At 36.9% G+C, this 19,138-nt stretch overlaps 1 protein-coding gene across 3 annotated transcripts in view; it reads left to right on the top strand.

Annotated features, from left to right (window-relative positions):
• LOC107218453 (dipeptidase 1) overlaps nucleotides 1-19,138 on the top strand; it is a 141,520-nt gene that overhangs the window by 93,900 nt on the left and 28,482 nt on the right. For 2 of the 3 annotated variants that reach the window (XM_015656332.2, XM_046738168.1), the window contains 3 exons: nucleotides 1,027-1,203; nucleotides 1,684-1,768; nucleotides 2,953-3,028. In XM_015656332.2, coding sequence (XP_015511818.2) covers nucleotides 1,027-1,203; nucleotides 1,684-1,768; nucleotides 2,953-3,028 — 338 coding nt within the window. Of the gene's footprint in view, nucleotides 1-1,026; nucleotides 1,204-1,683; nucleotides 1,769-2,952; nucleotides 3,029-5,401; nucleotides 5,450-19,138 lie in introns of those variants that run through there. The other variant, XM_046738173.1, reaches the window with a different exon arrangement.

The raw sequence follows: 19,138 nt of genomic DNA, 5'->3' as shown, positions 1-19,138 counted from the left end.
CCAGACTCTTTAGAAAGCTTAATAATTCGGATATTTATTGTCCCCGTAAATGAAATGTAGTAAAAAGTTCAAGCGAGAAAATTGCTAAAAGTTCAAGTTAGACTTATACGTATGAAAATACTCAAAGTTTCAACAACGGCAGAGTTGAATACGAGCTGGTGATCATTAGAATTAGATCATGAAATTCTTTATATTTTATGCAGCAAATGTTCATTCCGTTGCTTAAAGAAATTATTGTTTCGATCGAAAGGGTTGCAAAAACAATGCATTCGTTGGAATTAGACGTATGCGAAAAACAGCTAATCGAATATTTCACGGTTGCGATTGAACATTTCGCAATGTAGTTGGATTTCTTACTTTTTCACGCTTCTCTGATACTCTTTTTCAAGAAATTTATATTCACATATCAATTGCACCGGTTCTTCAGAAGATTAGCAGGTATATCTTCTTCCGACACAAATTGCTTCGTTAAATAACTTTTGTATCAAATTAACATGACTATTAAGATCAAGTTTGTAAGCGAAATCGTGATGTTAACGTCGCTTGCAGGATATCCAACATGCGGTTCTCCCTCCTATGATTAATTAGTACGTATAAGTTGCGTTACGAGTAAACACGACTTCGCTGACGTATCATCAGCGTTTCATAAACATCCCTGAAAAATTCAGCTAGAGGAATTCAAATATTCAGGCACCGACGCAAAATTTTATCCCTCATTTACATACCGAGGATTCGCTCTTTTACATTTTTCAACGTTTCATTGAAATCACACTGACAGGCTTACCGTAAAGTCGCCTTATACTTGACACGGTATTAAAAATTTCATTGCAGTTCGTTAATGATACGAAAATATCAAGAATGCGCTGTTATGTTGTATAAAAAGTCGCCAAGGAATTGCCAACTTCGTCTTTCATATTTGATCTCGTGATAAATTCTCACAAGTTTTAATAATAAACATATATCTACGTACATGTCGGCTCAAAATGTATTTCTTAAAAGAATTTAATGTATTATTAAAAATTACAGAGCGTCGTATTGGAGATGAACAGGCTGGGAATGATGGTAGATCTCTCTCACGTATCGGTACCAACTATGCTGGATGCGATGCATGCTTCGAGAGCCCCGGTCATATTCAGTCACAGCAGTGCTCACGCCCTATGTAATTCTTCGCGAAATGTGCCTGATCATGCACTACGTTTCCTCGTAAGTAGACGTCATAGCACTGTGACTTGTCATTCAAATCTATCCTATAATATTTATAAGGAAACAACTTCATCGGCAGTCTCCATATTGATTTGATTTTATTGGAGGATTTCTGAAAAATCGTCGTAGACTCATAAAAAACATTCTAAAACAAGACTCAATTGTCACAGACATGACTAGACAAAAATGGTTGATGGTACATTAGTGCAAAAAATCTTCACTGTCCGTGCAATGTGAAAAAACTTATAAAAAACTAATCTTTCGTGAATAATGTTGCGGTATTCTGGCATTCCTTATTTTAACCTATTTTATATTCTTGTTTCACTTGCAAAATCGTAACGAGTACAACTTTGTCTTAGAAAAAAAAAAAGAAAGGAATCGAGCAATTATAAAATCATGAATAGTTTAATCAAAAAATCACTGCGTAGCGCAACATTCGACGAATCCGATTCGGCACATCATCTGCGAATTTGTTTACAGGCTCGAAATGGAGGAATAGTGATGGTCTCATTTTATCCCCATTTCATCAGTTGCGGAGAAAAATCGACGCTCCAAGACGTTGCCGGTGAGTTTGCTCATGTCAGCCAAATTTTCGCCAAGTTTTTTTCTCCGTATACATTTATAACAACACTGAGAGATTTGCACGTAGTCGGATTTTAGCGGTTCGTGAAACTGATCCAACTGGTACCGTGTCTTTTGTTGGTCAAATCTATTTGCCAGAATTCTTCATGCGGAAAACTTCGTTCCGTCTGAATATCACTGACAGCGTAAAAAGCATCACGATTCTGTCGATGGGAAATTTGAATTCGCCGGTAGATACAGTTTTCAACAATATTCCGACAGTCAACTCCTGGATAAATTTTTTTTTTTTTTTTCTCACCCTCTCTCTCCCTCGCTCTCTTTCCATAATTTCGGTTCCGAATTACCTCACTGAAAAGCCAACACAACTTTTTTCACGTAATCAGTGGAACACTTGAGTTATTCGAGGTAACTCCGCGTATCGCACCGAACACTGTTACATGGCTACCAACATACCTATACATTTGCTTGTGACTGGCTCGCTTTACCAAATAGTTTCTGTACACTGTACAGAATAATTGAACCCTTGGGTGCAACAACAGCCTAACTCGAGTTAACTTGCTTACACACCTACTTGTGCAAAAAGAGATAAAACAGTATCCTGTACATACCGCATGCATTCCGATCCGCAGATAGGCAACCAATGTGGCTTCTTGGGTGTCTGTACTACGATTTCTTATACGTAGCGTAACGTGGCGTGGGCGTAACATAGAAATTACCACCAATTGGATTCTGACGTGATCAAGAAACGTCGGACTGAGGTTTCAGACCTCGCAATATCAGGGGAAATGTCTTCACGTTTATGGTGTCCTGATCTTCGTTACATAAACGAACTATGCGCAGGTTTGATCGGTGAATTTGTCAAATTATACTGATTCTGATGTCATACGGCTCGTCAATCAGCGTATTATTCCCGCAATTGGCTTGACTGCAAACACCGTTGCCTTCAAAATATAATTTAATTACTCTCGTTCCATTTAACGATGCGTCGGTTCGTATTCAAAGCTATAATATGAATGCGTTTATCGTAAATCCGAGAAATTCCGGCCTGCGTTTACACACGTCAAATATCGAAACCATCGTTTCACCGTATCATCCCAATGTTAACGTATATACCCGTCGTTCTCATCTCTGCAAACAATTAATGATAATGAACCTTGTTTATTTCAGCGCATATCAACCATATACGAAAAGTGGCTGGAATAGATCACATTGGGATCGGAGCCGGGTATGATGGAATTAATTTGTAAGTAAATGAAAATGATATGTTAATTCGTACGTCAATAATTAAAATCTGATTAGAGTGATGCGTGATTCTGATTACTTACGACGATAATCAGACATGATCAACATTTTGTATTTATCAGTGGCTGCGGCCGAACATTGTGAATTTATTCCCATTTCATAACCTGACAAAAGAGATCTTTGCCACAGTCACTTTGGGATATGGTTTTCAATTTGAAAATCGGTATTACGTCAGCCTGCCTACTTACTCATGCAAAAAATAATAGTTGCTGTAGATCCAATCTTCCGTTTTTTCGAATGGAATACAAAACGGAATCTAACGATAAGTGAATTGCGTGAGCTGCTTGATCAAACTATAAGGGGTAGGTAATCATTGTTGATTCGTGAAACGCACAAGGGTTTTGCGGAAAATTGAAAAGGCAACGTGAGAAAAATCACGAACTCTGAGGAGTTTGTTCGGCTGTCGGTTGTACTACGGTCGGAGGTTCGAAACTTTAAGATTCCGTTCAAACCATCAATTCCCGGTCGAATCCACTCATCCGAATTCATCAACTGTCTTGTTTAATATAGACACAAAATTCGTAGTTGCTGTCGATGCGGCCAGGAAAAAAAAAAAGACGAAAGAACTCACCGCGCTTACTCTCAGCTTTACAGAAACCTAAGATACGTTTTAAATTCAAGATGGGTTACCTGACACGTGACCTGCCAAGATAAAAACAGAGGCGGGGAAAGGCGGAGAGAGAAAGAGAAAGCAATATTTATTTCACGCTCCGGGACTTATTCCCTCAAGCGCTAAACCAGTGCGTTACATTCCGCATTGACATGCGAGAGTATCACATTTGCCGATATTTGAAAATACATACTACGAAGTAGTGATAAAAACAAGAATGAAACGTAAGAATTAATCGAGGTAGACAGACAGACAGAGAGATGGATTGATAGATAGATAGATGCGTTTATTCGCCCTGGGACAAGTCGCCTCGGGTAGCATACAAAAAGTAAATACAATTTAATCACGTTTATAGGCATAAAATACAAATAAAAACTACAACAAATCGACATACATTAAAATTAAGATTGAAAAAGAATGACTAGAGATGGAGATAAAAATAAATAACCGTAAATAGACCGAAAGTGAGTACAAAATAAAGGTAGAATAACAAATAAAATAAAGAAATAATTAGTTGAAAAATGAATGAATAAATAAATAAATAAGTAAAGAGGTTAAAATATGAGCAAGAATATGAGAGTATAGATAAAAGTAACATAACGATTGTCAGGACAGGAAAATTGAAAAAACAATTAGTAAGGTGTAAAAATAAAAATATAAGAACGACATTCGCGAAAGGCAGAACGGAGTAAATAATATAAAACCGGGATATACCGCAAGTATTTGAGAATCACACTTGGAAAACATTTAAAAAAAAAAAAAAAAACAAAAACAAATATAGACGAGTCAATAGATACATGAGTGACAAAAAAATAGAATAAAAAATAAATAAATAAATAAGAAAATACATAAATAAACTGGCCAGGGCGAATATTTTATCTCGTGCAATAGTAAAGAGAGGACTAATTTAGTGAAGTAAGGGCATATTACTGAGATAAAATTTAAAAAATAAAATCACGAAAATAGAATAATATAGAATAAAATAAAATAAAATAATAAAATCAACTGCTCGAGGTTTGCGTAATGAGTTTAAAGTCTGCACTTGAAAGAGAGAGAGAGATAAAAAGTTTATTTAGGAGAAGTGCGAAGAAGAGGGGAATGGATTACGTGTACTTCAGGTGATTCGAAATCGCAATCGGAATGAGAATCGAAAGCAGGAATATTTAGATGAAATTGCAGTTCAAGAATTTCTCCCGGTGAAACTTTTTTTTTTCATTGTTACGGTTTCTTTTTTTTTTTTTTTTTACCCCTTCGATGGATTTATAGAAGTGTAAGCCGATCCCTTATCTAAAAGTCTGTGGAGCAGCTATAATGATATTATCGCTGATTCTCCTTTTAATATTAAAAAATAGTATAATTCTTGTAATATTTGATTTTCGTGGATAAGTTTTACTTGCCTGTGATGTTGACTGCCTGCGTTAATGGCCAAACCACTTGTTGTGTTTACCTGCGTCAATACTTGGTAGGCTTTCTTAATTGCTAAGGCTCGAACAAACAGACAGTTTGAATCACCCCAAATACTCATATCGTAAACAAACGTTTCACGCTTTGGTAGGGCACGGATTATTATTGCGAATGTTGCTGTTGTTGTCGTTGCAGTTGTTGATTGTATTAATTTCTAATTTTTTAAGCATCATTTTCGAAGATAATTCAATCGTCTTGACAAAATATTAGAACGTAATTTATTTTATTTAATAATAACAGTGCTTGAAGTTGCTGGAAGAAACAGATGTTGATAAAATACTGGGAAAGCACTAACATTTGATCCTATCAAGTGTGCACCTGAACATTGTTGAACTAGGTATGCATACTTAGGTACCTACCACACTTGTACAAGTTGGACTATATTCGTTCGAGAAAAGGGAGTCAGAAGCGAGTTGAAAATACTTTTTGAAGCAAATGAAATCTCCGTTTCTGTTTGATACGAGTATGAAAAGGAAATCTTCTTTGAATACACGTCTCTCCCCGCGACCTTCGCGACGGGGACATATTGCGAAATGGAAATCTTAAAAGTTGTTACAAAACGTGTTTTAGGGTAAAAGGAGAGCATTCATTACACGCTTGAATGAAATCGCTTTCCAGTCACGTTGCATCGACACTTTTTGCTTTTTCGGCGGGACTGTTTCGCTTCTTATTTTCCCTCTTCTTTTTCTTTTCATTCTCCTTTTTCCAAATACAAAGGATCAAGAAGGACAAACTCGTCGCTGATCTTACTCGAGACGTCTGAAGTTGAGGCTACAGAGATGGTGACACTGTGTCCTTATTTAGATCAATCCCAGCGAAATAGTCAAAGGTAAATACAATCGGTAAAGTAACAATGGGCAGAAGCTGCTTCAATTGTTGCTCGAACTTGAGCCAAAGAATTCAATTTTCGGATAAAAATTCTCCTTACATATCCCATTTTTTCTTGAAAAACCCACGTATAAAATAATCTGTACATTATAATTCGTCTATCATATAATTCGAAACCCTTGCTGTATTTAAATGTAGCTTAAAATTGTCAATTATTTGTAGCGTTTATTTAAGTATACACACAGGTACAGGTTTGCAATGACGGTAAAAATTACCGACTATTGATAAAACAGCCACGAAAACTATAAAATAACACTTTTCGGAACTTGTTCCCTCAGGAACAATTTTCCATTCAGTATTTGTGGGTGTTTGGAGGCAAGTACCGATACCCACACTACAGGATCGAATAGAAGAGGACCTGCACTAGATAGACATACAAATTTCAAAATTGCTCCTATATGGATACGGGGAATTCCATGCGAAACCCATCAACGTCTGGCCTTCACCATTCCGATATGGTATAAAAAAATTTTCTTCAATTGTTCCCACTCTGAAAGAGTTCTCTGCATTTTTCAGATTTTTTATCAATTGCTCAGTTATTTATTAATAATCGAAGTAATTTTGCAAAATATCATTTTTGAAGCCTTCAAAAAATTCACAGAAACTGTATTTTCCATTCCAATAATTTTAAAACCGGGACCATGATGAGCAGATTTTTTTTCGATATATTTTCAGCACTTTTCATTTTTTTGGTCAACTAAAATATTGTTTGAGCGGTCTGAAAATTCTCGAAAAATGCTCGAACTTTTATTTTTTACTCAGAACATTTCAGGACCGTTTCCATTGTGGAGCGATTTTTGTCAATTTTTTTGGCACATTCATCTTTTTTTTTATCAACTCGTAATGAAACCGGTCTAGAAATGTTGTAAGTAAGAAATAGAAGTTTTGAGAAAATTTAGGAATTTTCAAGTTGAAAGTGGTAAAAAAAAAAAGGAAAGAAAAGAATAAAATCAGCCCGTTATGGGCCGGGTCTTGAAATGTTTGGAAAAGATAAAATTATTTTTGAGAAGTTTTTAAGAATTTTAAAAAAGCTCCATTTCAAAATTACTCTCAATATTTGTAAACAATTAACGAGTTGGATAAAAAATCTGATAAAATTCAAGGTACAATTTCAGAGTTGGGACGATTCCAGAAACAATTTTTAACAAAATCGAAAATGGTCAGGGTCAAACGTCGGTTCGTTTCGCATGGAATTCCTCATATATGTATAATGTATATATGTATATATAGACGGCGTTTTGCGCAGGACAGAAAGAACTGCGGATGCATGCAAAGCGTGAAAACCGAATACAGCTATATCTATGTACCTACATACGTAAGGGAATTTTGTTTGCATTTCGTTTACCCTCTTCGTACAAAGCTCCTCTCCGACAAGATGGAGATTCTGACAAACGTGTTTGGAATTTTTTTGAATTGTCAAATAAGAAAACTTGAAGGAAGAAAAATTTCCAGACTGGCATCAATCCATCAGGTTTACCAATGAATTCTGTTCGAAGGCTACAAAGTCGTCAACGAAATAACGCAGCCTCACCTTACGCATTTTTTTAGGATCCATAACTACAGTAGAACCTCGATTGTCCGAATCCGCAATTATTCGAACCATGACTTAGTTTATCCGAACGCCGGCTCAAAAAATACATTTTTCGTGCGAAATATACATCGTTGCTCGCTAAGAAACGTGGAGCAGCCGTTCGTCAATTGAAAGTGAAATGAAAATAAAATAATCGTTCGGCGTTCGAAAGAGGTTCATCAATATGTATTTGGATGTTTAATGCGAACTTTTTCGATTTGAATTTGTGCTGTACATATATTATTACATCTGAAGATAAAAATTGCATTTCGGTTATCCGAACTTTTGATTAGCCGAACTAGACTCGGTCCCAATTAGTTCGGATAATCGAAGTTCTACGGTATTGCAATCGGATTTCTACTGTATTTGTTGTCGACACAATTTTGTCTTTTATACTGTTATTATTTTCGAATCCGTTTTCCTTTTTCCGCAGAGCGAAAGGAATTCCATTATTTAATGGAACACAGACATATATTTCAACACTTCTATAGAGAAACTTATGTTGAACTTCCGAGTCTGAACGGCATCCGCAAAGAATGCGAGAAAATGCGGAGTTTTTTATTTATTTACTCAGTACTGAAGGCGCTCAAATGTCAGCGGAGAAAATGTAGAGGCTTGACTTCCCGGTGCGATTACATAAAGAAAGACCTTTTATGAGTACTTTTCACAAAAAGAAAAAAAAAGAAGAGGAAAACAAATAGCAGGCGTAAAATAGCTTTTACTGGTGATTGATTAAAGAATGATTAAAGTGCTTTGAAACATCCGCATCAATTCGAAAGACTTCAGATTTTCTTTTTTCCAGTACATTTATCAAGCCTTATCAGTTTATGAAAAATTATGACTTGATCTTGGAGGGTTGCATTTGAGCATTCGGTAGAACAGTCTTCCCAATTTTCGAATACCTCTTCTACATTCACTGCACGAAAAAAGATACATAATATCTGTTAAGAATGTTTTTATTTACTTTTAGAGGAATTTAAGGAATATGTGTGGAAATACCTGTTCACTCATTTTACAACCCATTTACTAAGAATTCCCGGTATACATATTTTCCATAAATTTTCTTTTTTCGAAAATTCATGTACAGCGTACAGTGAAGAAGGCTAAGATATGCAGTCCAATCTGCATATGCAGATTTCGAAATCAATTATATCTATGTAAAAATCAGTAGATCGTTCTCGGGTGGTTCAAATCTAATGTAAAAATTATGGAAATCATGCGGACGAAGTCGAGTGCGGCAATTTCGATTAAAAGACTAACTTCGGTTAATTTAAATCGAAATTAACATAAGGACGGTATCAAGAAATTTATGAAACGAAATCTTGGAGACTGGGAATGACGGAGTGGAAATGGTAGATGAAAATAAAGGTGTTCCTGCAATTTGCATATAACAGATTGTTCTTAAAGGACGCTATATAACTGTTGAATCCGCGAACGGAAAAAAAAAAAAAAAAAAAACAGTACGTCTCTCTACAGCCATTCTCAACAAGAGCGTAATCTGCACGGGTCAATGAGCCGTTTCACCCAAGAAATAGGGTGTAACTTTGCGGAATAGTTGGACAAATGTAACTGTAGTGTGCAAGGTGTGGCAAAATATCGTGCAGACATTGCAAGAAATCTCGATTTGATTCGTATGAATGAAATTCATATTTACGACACGATAAATGGTGCAGCTTAGAACCGGAGGACCTTAAATCGGAAGAGAAAATAAATAAATAAATAAATAAATGGAATCTCACAACCAGGAAAAATACATTTTTTTCCACATTTAGGTGACGTTTCCGTAACTCTGTCATATCTTTCCCCTACGACTTGTTTTGAAATAAAAAAAGATCAAACTTGTCGAAAATTGGAAAAATTTCACAAGATAATTTAATGAGCTCTGAAAAATACGACCTTCTGCCCTTGAAAGACGTTTATAAGAATTTTTTACATAATTTACAATCACAACGGCCGGTGTCCATTTCCATTTCCGGTGTGCGACTTTATTTTACTCGACTGGCGGGATTCCAGACGAACCGATCAAGTGCTTTCCAGGCTGTAATTATACTATTCTTATCGAGACGATGTTCCGATAGGCAATAAGTTTTACAAACCATCCTCACTTTTTGTCTTGAAACGGTCAACGTCTAGCCTCAATATTTTTCGAGATGGTTAAAAAAAAAAGAAAACGAACATGACTTTCTACTATCGGAACATGTGTTTAGGAATTATGTCATCGTTTTCTTAGTAGATACGAGGGTTCCAGAAAATCGTTCGGAGGTAAAAGCATGTTCCACCGATATATTGATCGCAAGTTTTCGTTTGCAGATCACAGGCTACTTTTATTAACTAGTAGAGAGTCGCTACGGTGTTTACAGAGAGGCTTAGTTTAAATTGCAAACAGCGTTGAGCAAATAGGAGCGTCCGCACGGCGGCCGTTTGTCAACCGCAAGCGTCGAGCACGTGTAACGTCAACTGGAATTGAGCTAATTAAGCAAAACGTCGCCTAGAGAGATCCCGCGATCAAGAAAGAGGGAAAGAGACTGGAAGCCAAAATTTATATCTCAAGCCACGATGATGCTTCGATAAACCACTCATCCATTATTCATGAATTCATTCTAATCGCAGTTGTTTCCACAAACTGTAAGATCTGATTTAGATCCCGAATACCCCTTTTATACATTTTTTTTTCTCATAATTTTTCTGCCTCGTTTTGGTTTGCTTTTGGTTTTTTCAAACCCTTGGACACAAAAAACACTTCGATCTCTGCAGAAATTGATGTATTATGCAAGCTAAGAATACTTTACCTATACTTCCTTTCTCGTAACCATACACGGAGGGAAACGAATTCTTAATTATAGATTTTGCCCATTCACTTCAGTCTAGTATTCCTTAGTTGTTCGATTAAGTAAGTTTGTCAAAATGAATTAGTCAAGCGAATTCTTTGATTCAACAAAAGCTTTCTTGTCGTGATCGAGTAAATTATTGAGTCGAGTGAAGTTTTTGTTGTGTTTCCGGAATCGAGTTATCGTAATCAATACAGATATCAATAAATAAAAAGTATTAGCACATGTTCAATTTATAGTTACACATATACAACTAGTTTTTGGGATTTATCCATTAAATATCGAGTAAATCCTTCAACATTTTGAGTCACTAGAATTTTATAAATGATATCACTCTAGGAAAGCATTTGGCGCGCTCGAATAACTTCAATCTTTAGTCAATGCAAAAAAAAAAATGATTCAACAACAAATTTCATTGCCTATTTCAACCATTAAACTCTCGATTCAACAAAACATGAATTAAAGCAAGCTAAATTTGTTTTGATACAACTATTTCAGATTTCCAATATAAAAAACGTTCATACATTTTCTTGGTACAAAATTCATTGAAATTAAGTTGTCACAAGTATTTCGTCCGACTGAAGTATTTTGTTGAATTAAGTGAGTATTGCGTGCGCCGCGTTTGACTTTTTGGAGCATTCGATTGAATCGAACAAACATCACTTGACTCGATTAATCCTTTCCCTCCGTGTAGCAAAGATTTTACATGTCTTGTGATGATTATAAATGTGCGGCTATACGAGAAAGCAGGTGCGAAATATTAATTACGTTTACTCGGTATATTATTGTCGGTAGAAACGTTATGCAAAATTTTGAGTAGTCGAATTCACGACAAGCGTTATACAGCAGCTGAGTTCTAGACTCTGGAAAGCGATTTTCACCTCAGTTCCTATACCTGCCCATTATATGAAGTAACGAGGAGCCAGGAAGAAATTTTTAAGTCACGTTGTCTCTGCAGCTTTACGAATCTCATTTCCTGAAGTAAACGAGGGAGTCTGTAATGTATAATCTACGGTTCTCACTTTTGTTATAGACGATCGAAATCCCAGGAGAATGTAACGCGATCAAGAAGAGAAGAAAAAATTCTCGCGATCGTGAATCGCGGGATACAGAATAATTGGAATAAAAAAATGACCAGACATCGACGAGGAGTGAACATTTAAAGAACGAGAAAACTGATATCGATTCCTTTTCTTTAATTAAAATTAATCCGACGGAGCGATTTCCACGTTTCTTGGCTCCAAGTGACCCGTTATTCCTCGTTTAATGCCTGGCATTAGTTACGGTTCAGAACATCACGTGTTCTTCGGTCAGCAACACTGGGCACGTAATTCACCCGGCTTAAATGCACCATTCGTGTAACCCCGAGTTGTCAGAGAGACATAACTCATCGCTGCATTTTCCCGTGAAAAATTTGTCCTACTTTGCCAAGGAATTACAGCAGCTCAGTGTTTTGAAAACTAGCCCACGTGGAGATTGAACTTGGAGTTGAATAATTTTGCGGCGTTTTCTTAGGAGCACGGAAATTAGTGTCCGGGTAAATTTTTCTTTTTTCAACAATCGTTTGGAAAGTTTGACTTTCGAACGTTGTGAAACATGCTGTAAAGTTTATTTATTGGTCGTGCAGCAGTTATCAGAAATAAAGATCATGAAATATAATACAATTGATTTATTTCAATATAGGAAGAGATTTCTCGGTACGTGGATCACTAAAGAAAAGCAGCAAATGAATAAGGTGTCTGATGTTTGTGACGAAATCATTATAATCGAGAGAATATTTTATATAAATTAGATGTCTCGAACTAAAATATCGAAATACAAATTGAGGTTGCTATTCTGACACAGTTAAAACTGTATAGACAGGAAACAAGCACAAGCAATGTATAACAAAAATTAAACAGACGAATCTGGCAATAAACAAAATAGGCTATTATGTCGATATTTTAAACAGGCTGCTTTGAGAAATATGAATAATGTGGCTTACAGCCTCCAGTGTCGAGATTAATTAGATTCGGAGCTGATTTTCGACGAACAATAACAGAAATACAGTAAAACATAAGACGATCAAGGTAACTTACAATTTAATGAATAGCTTCGTACAGTTTTCGAAGACTAAGATGCGGAAAATGGAAAATAGATAACGAGGTGCGGAAGCTTTCGTGGTTGAGAAAAGATCACCGTTGAATCGGATGATTGTAGCACAGATGAGATTCGATGCAATCGGATAATTTCAGACAATTCGATGTGACGGAATGGTGCGAAACTGCGCGGAACGGAGCGCCAGTTAATGATGACGAAAAGAAGGTATAACGACTGTCAAGAAAACGGTAAAATGCGGTATTTTGTCAAACAACTTACCCCATTCGGGCTCGGTAAGTTAAATAGTGCCAATAATAATGAGTGGGACGCGTGAACGTTATAAGAGTAAATTACACGATCAGCCGCGGATATACGAATGATCTAGTTCACTGGTCTTATCATCTTGATCTTCTTACAGCTGATTATGTACAGGTGTTGACGAGAAAGAGAGAGGAACGCGTGACCAGCTATATGTATGTTAGGGTGTTTTAGAAAAAAATAATTTGCGATTTTCCACCGTGGCACGCCCTAAAAATTTTTTCACATGAAAAGAGAGATTCTGTAAAAACATGAGCGTTATATGTTATGTGGAAGATCGCGCTCATTTGATTTTTACGAATAAATCCAACGCACGCGAAGAAAGATTTACAGTTTGAATGTTATTAAAAATATGTTGCCTATTCCTTTGCGTTCTTTTTTTCTTTGACGACACAAACGACTGTCTAATACAATGAGATAATCACAAATTCCAAATTTTCAAGAAATTCGCTACTTCGGCCTTTCCGTATCTTCTCATTTCGGAATTCTGGTCCTTCTGCATTTTGCGGATCGAAATTTTATTCCTTCTAAACTTTGATTTTTGTCTAATAATTTTTCTGCCTTTTAGCTGTTAGGAGAATTAGCCGCTCTCAATTTCTCATTTCGTCACTTTCATTTTTCTATACCTTCACATTCTGTGCTTTGTTCCATTCGGAATGCAGACTGTTCTGGAAATACTCTTTCAGATAAAAGAGCGTTCGGTTAAATCAACTTTCAGGAAAATAGTTATTATGCTAGGTGATTTATCGAAAATCTCACTTTCTGTGAACTGATCATTCGTTATTATAAAATTCGCGCCTCTAAAATTTCAGATTTTCGACCAATCGACTTTTTGTCTTTCGGGATTTTGATCCCCACCATGAAACACGCTATTTTCTCCAAAACCTGTGAAGGAAAGTTTGATTTGAGAAGCAACGAAGGTATCACTGAAATCAGGTTAGATCAGGGGTTGTGCTCAACTAGCTTGTACGCAATGGAACAGTGCGTAACATTGAGGTATTCGGAAGTGCGCATGCGCCAAATCTTTCAATCAATCAATCAAATCAATCAATTCTTAACAACAATTTCACCAACATTTAGAATATCATTGCATCGGGACATTTCTTTGGAATTACGGTGATTGAAAGTCTAATAAAGATGCAGAATTGATGTGCACATAATAAAACTGCAACGAATTGATTCACCGCGCATTTCCAGCCGTTTTCAGAATCTAGATCCAGAACCTATACGTGTCTCTTTCTTCTGATCCAGCTGCGTCATTTTCTACAGACTTTTGTGCAAATAGGACGAATATATTCCACGGTTAGCTAAATATTTTGGTATGCAAAAAACTAAAAGGGCTCGTTTAAGATAGTACTTTTTTCAGGAGACAATCCCCTGATGTTTGCACTGCGGCACAAAGGTATCCTAACGCAAAAGTGAAGAGATATATTTAGTTTCGAACAAAAAGTCCACGAGGTGACGTTGTAATCTTTACCTTGAACAAGACCACGTGCGGGCATTCATCACAGATATATATATATATATATATATATATATATATATTTGCGGGATCTGTGATTCTGTAGGTAAATGCCGCGGGGAACGCACGAAAGGTTTTGTACGAACAAAGACATAATTATACCCTAGTTTTTGTTTTATCTTCAGTCTCGGTTGAAAAGTGGGCATATGGTGGTGGTTGGTAGCAAAAAGTACCGCTTATCCAAAGATTTATTATCGAGGCCCTCCAGGTCCTTGATGGAAATTTTTCAAAAACAATCTCGGGCCAAGGATCCTTAAAGAGTAGGTATGCTTCCGAACGCTCGTAGGTCTACGCCGGAAACACGGTCCTTTGGAACCTTTTCAACGAGGAAATAGCTCACCGTTGCAGTTGTGCTTGCGTAACGATAAGCATTTGAAACTTATTTCATTCCGCTCAATTACACGAATCTTATGGTCACATTTGACTCGTTACGCTGCACGCATTCCATCGAGACTTTAGAGCTGCATGTGAAGATAACAATGTTTAGTAATTACAGTATACGTATTCCATTGAATGCCATAGCATGCGCTGGGACCGGGTGTAGCACCAATTATACAGCTCTGTACATGTGCATGAGTACCTCGACATTTTCCTAACGAGCGGAACGACGTTGAGACGTAATATCGCTGGCGACTCATTCGCATGTTTGTTAAAATGATATTCAAATTGAATGAAAATGTTTTTCTCGAATCGAGGGGAGTCCAAGTACAAATATACAAGAGAGCTCGGAGCAAAGTTGGCATGCGAGGAGTGGTCAATTTCATACCAATGCAATCAATTTCTGCTTTAAGGTTGGCTCATCAACTGAAATGAGAGCATCGGTTGAAAATCATTTCGTGAAAAAGAACGTGAAATATTCCGTCTACGTGGATTAAAGCTCAGTGTTTTTGTTTGCCTTGAGACTTTGTGGACAGACATCCCGTACTTTTTCATACTTTGTCAGATTATATATCTCTGGTGTGTGAAAAGATATAGGACAAATAAGAATTCAGGAATCACCGTTGAAGTGTTTGTACCTGTATAGTCCACCGATTGTCGAGAATTGAACGGGACGTCAAAGAATCGATTTGTCTGAAATTTTTACCTCTTGTAGTGTGTACTAAAATTGAAGAGTTCTCCAAGTTTGAACCTTCTCGGACCTACCATTCGCGGGAAATGCCACATCGAATTTTATCATTTCGACCTAATTGAGGTTTAAAGCTGATTGTTTTCGCATCGTTATCGGCATAAAAAAAAAAATAATAAAAAAATAGGTATCTTGTGCGAAAAATTTGGTAACCGGCCCTGTTGCGAGAGTATCGGGCAAAATTTTGGCTACGCTTTGTTCAACTGTAGTAGTGGGGAAAGCTGCTGAGGTATCTTGAGAAGAAGCGGTCCTATTGAGAGCGTCGACTGTAATAGCATTTCTAAACTATTCACAAAATTCACTCTGCTCTGGCTTCTTCTGTCAATAAATATCGAAAAAAGTCCAGTTTGATTATCTCATATTAAAGTTTGTTGAAATATTATTGTCTGGGGTGAAACGCGTGTTTGAAATACAAAACTAAATACGTGACATTGGGTAGATCTGAGCGTAGCGTGAACCTAATACGATCCGAGAATGTGAGATAGAGATTTTTATTTAGCATTGTTTTGTAGGATTGACGTTGACATCGTTGGGGAAGATATTAAGGCGCATCGGATAGTGAGAAATGTTTCACTCGTACCATGAATTTAAGATTTCAGTTCAGATTGACGGTGATTGGGGAGACATTGAAACGACATTAAGCTTCGTAACTCAGCATCCTAACATCTTACGCTAATACCATTTGATCGTTGCTCTTTTTCGGAAAAAAAAATTCATGCCGTATGCAATGGCAGATATAAAGTCAGTTGATACTTTGAACTTTTGGCCTCACGTCTTGAAGACAAACCCGAACGAATAGAATGGAAAAACCTGCATGAAATATATCTACGTCTACGGTACGAATGACCCAGAAATCATTACTTCTTTTAATATTTAAACGAACCTTTCCCGCTGGTTGGAAAGCAAAGAAAAGCTTAGGATTGCGTTGCAAGAAATGGTGAATTTGTAGGTCGAAAATTGCTGAGAAAAGTTTTCTAGGTCGTAACTGGAAAAGAGAAGTTAAGAACTCACTAAGAGAACAAGACGGGAGAGCTGAACCTTGTCCGATCTTTTTTCGGCACTTTAAGAAGGAACATTTCCTTTACGTTGCAAATAAATTACACCAAGAATATCAAGACTGCACTGATTTCAGGAAACCTTCAGCTAGTTAGACGTTAGCTGGAAAAAGCAATGTTCAATGACAAAACATAGATGGATGAGTTGATGTTTATAGACAAAATAAAACAAATCTGAAGTTAGCGACCATAGAGGATGTACGAAGGAAGAATTCGTTGAGATTTGCCAACGTAGACGTTTTTTGTTAATTAGTAAAAAAAAAAACATCTGCAACGTTTCCACTGGACCCAGCCGATCATCTTCAGGCTTACTGATTAATTATTAATTGTATATTCTGTGCAATAAACCATGTTAGTCGACATGTGCATATACATAGCTTGAGGTTATGTTGCGTATAAATTGTTGAAATACAAGCTTAAATATGTAGAGAAAAGGCGAGTTTACGGAAAATTAAAAGACAACTTGATCAGGTATTTAAACACTAGGATGCGATTACTTACAAATTGTTGACTATCCTACGAGCGTGGTGTTATTTATTCGCCATTTCAGGAGGAAATGAGGATTTTAAATTCGTATTGGTAATCGGTACATCAAGGTGTTAATATTGCAACTTTGAAAACCTAAAGCTAAAATGGTTTACACGAGAAAGAGCACGAGAATTGTGAATTACGAATAATCTCGTTATAAAGATGACTTAGATTTTGAGTATCTGACCTTTTATCTATACGTTTCTAATAATGTGAATCATTTCTTTAATGTTTCGTCCAAGCCATTGGTTCTGTGGTTAATACAGATGAATATTCGAAATCGAAGGTATGTCCCATATATTCAAAACGTGGGATGCAAGAGCGCAACTGTCAGATTCATGGTTTTTGATTTTAGAACGATGGCCTGAAATTCTAGTTTGTAATTGTTGCGAGGCTCGATTTCCAGTCAAAATAGTCGCTACAAAACGATGACCAAATAAGGTAGACAGAGTTCCAAACCACTTATCCATTATCTACCGTTTTTAATTGTGCGGAACCTGTCACGAAGCTTACGCTTGTAAGAAATACATGCCGGCTTATTCTTACTCGTTGAATACAAGCGAACACGCTCTTGGCGTACAGTGTCGGATTAAAATTGAAACTGGGTGCTGGTGTAATATCAGCATGAAATTAATCGATTTCGAGACACTGGTTTGGCAAGGAGATATAGCATCGCGAAACAATAAGCACCACGCTACTCAATTATATCCGTCGGCATTGAGGGGCGGCAACGGCGCGCTATGGCTGGCGTAGATTGCCTTCAATTGCCAAACACTAACTGCTTGCGAGAGAAATCCGATTTCCGCAGAAGGTTACAGGCATATGTAGGCACGAGGGGATAAAACCTTGCGTCGCTGTCGGTATATGGTTGTACGTATGCCTGTTATCACAGAGACACGTGCAGCCGTCACGCAGAATTTTAGATTAGGAAGCGACAAAGCTCCGTCTGTAGACGTGAGCAAACAGTCCGCGGCTCGTGAATCCTCAAGAGTATCGATTACGCGCCAATGACATATAAGAAACCTAAAAAAAAAATCCAGACGAAATGAACTCGCGTCGAAGATCCGCTTTTAAATTGGCTGTTATTTGATTAATTGGAATCCATGAATAAAGTGAAATCATATCGGTCTCCAATCACCCGTTTTGGAGACGGAATATTTGTTAGACTCGTTCGTACCATTGGAATGAATAATTTCTGGCATTCTTTCAAGATTTCAATAAATTTCTCGCGTGATCTATGAGTCTGAGCTTTTCCCGTTGCTAAATTATGCAAGAATATTGAAAAAGATGCGTAGATTTGAATTTCTTCAATAACCGTAGCAAACCCCTCGTGGTTGGAAATCAGACACTGAATATACATTCGTTTGACTGGCAGGCGAAAAAGTTTTATATCCCGGCGTTAACGGGCAAACGTGGAAAGTCGGATTATAAAGACAAAACATCGGTTTTTCCCGGATGTCGGTCACCGCAGCGGACGGATTTGAAGAGGAACTGAAAATGGAGCTCGTGGTTCTACCCGTAGAAGAGGAATGCAAACTCCGGACGAATTCGATCAAAATGGCGTCCCGTACATACGCAAACTTTTGACAAATGATTGGACGTGATAGGTATATAAAATTCGATAAAAGTGGGTAGGAACTTGAATCGGATGACCGTATCAAAAGATTTTCCGTAATTCACTGTATCTGCGCATTTTATTGTACGAGTTCTTGCGCAAAGTTTACGTTCGTACCGATGCTTTGTTCAAATTCTGAACGAGTAAACGATAACCTGAAAAACATAAAACGGGAACCGCGGAATATAAAGATAAATATGGTCATATATTATGCAGCATGTATCTTCGAGGGAAAAAAAGGAATACACCGTTTCTCTCTTTCACCCTCAACGTCGACCAGTTATTTTCAGTATGGAAATGAACCTCTCACGATCACTCCGGTTAAACTATCTCATACGTAATTACAATTTAGTCATCCGTTTCAATTAGCGAATCGTGGAGTATCGTAAGCACATAAATGTAGAAGAATTACAACACTGCAATATTTTTGTCAAAGTATTTATAGAGA

Source organism: Neodiprion lecontei, chromosome 1 (genome assembly GCF_021901455.1).
Source record: "Neodiprion lecontei isolate iyNeoLeco1 chromosome 1, iyNeoLeco1.1, whole genome shotgun sequence".
NCBI lineage: Eukaryota > Metazoa > Arthropoda > Insecta > Hymenoptera > Diprionidae > Neodiprion > Neodiprion lecontei.
Note: the sequence above shows the minus strand (reverse complement) of the source record. Positions and strands in the feature narration are given on the sequence as shown.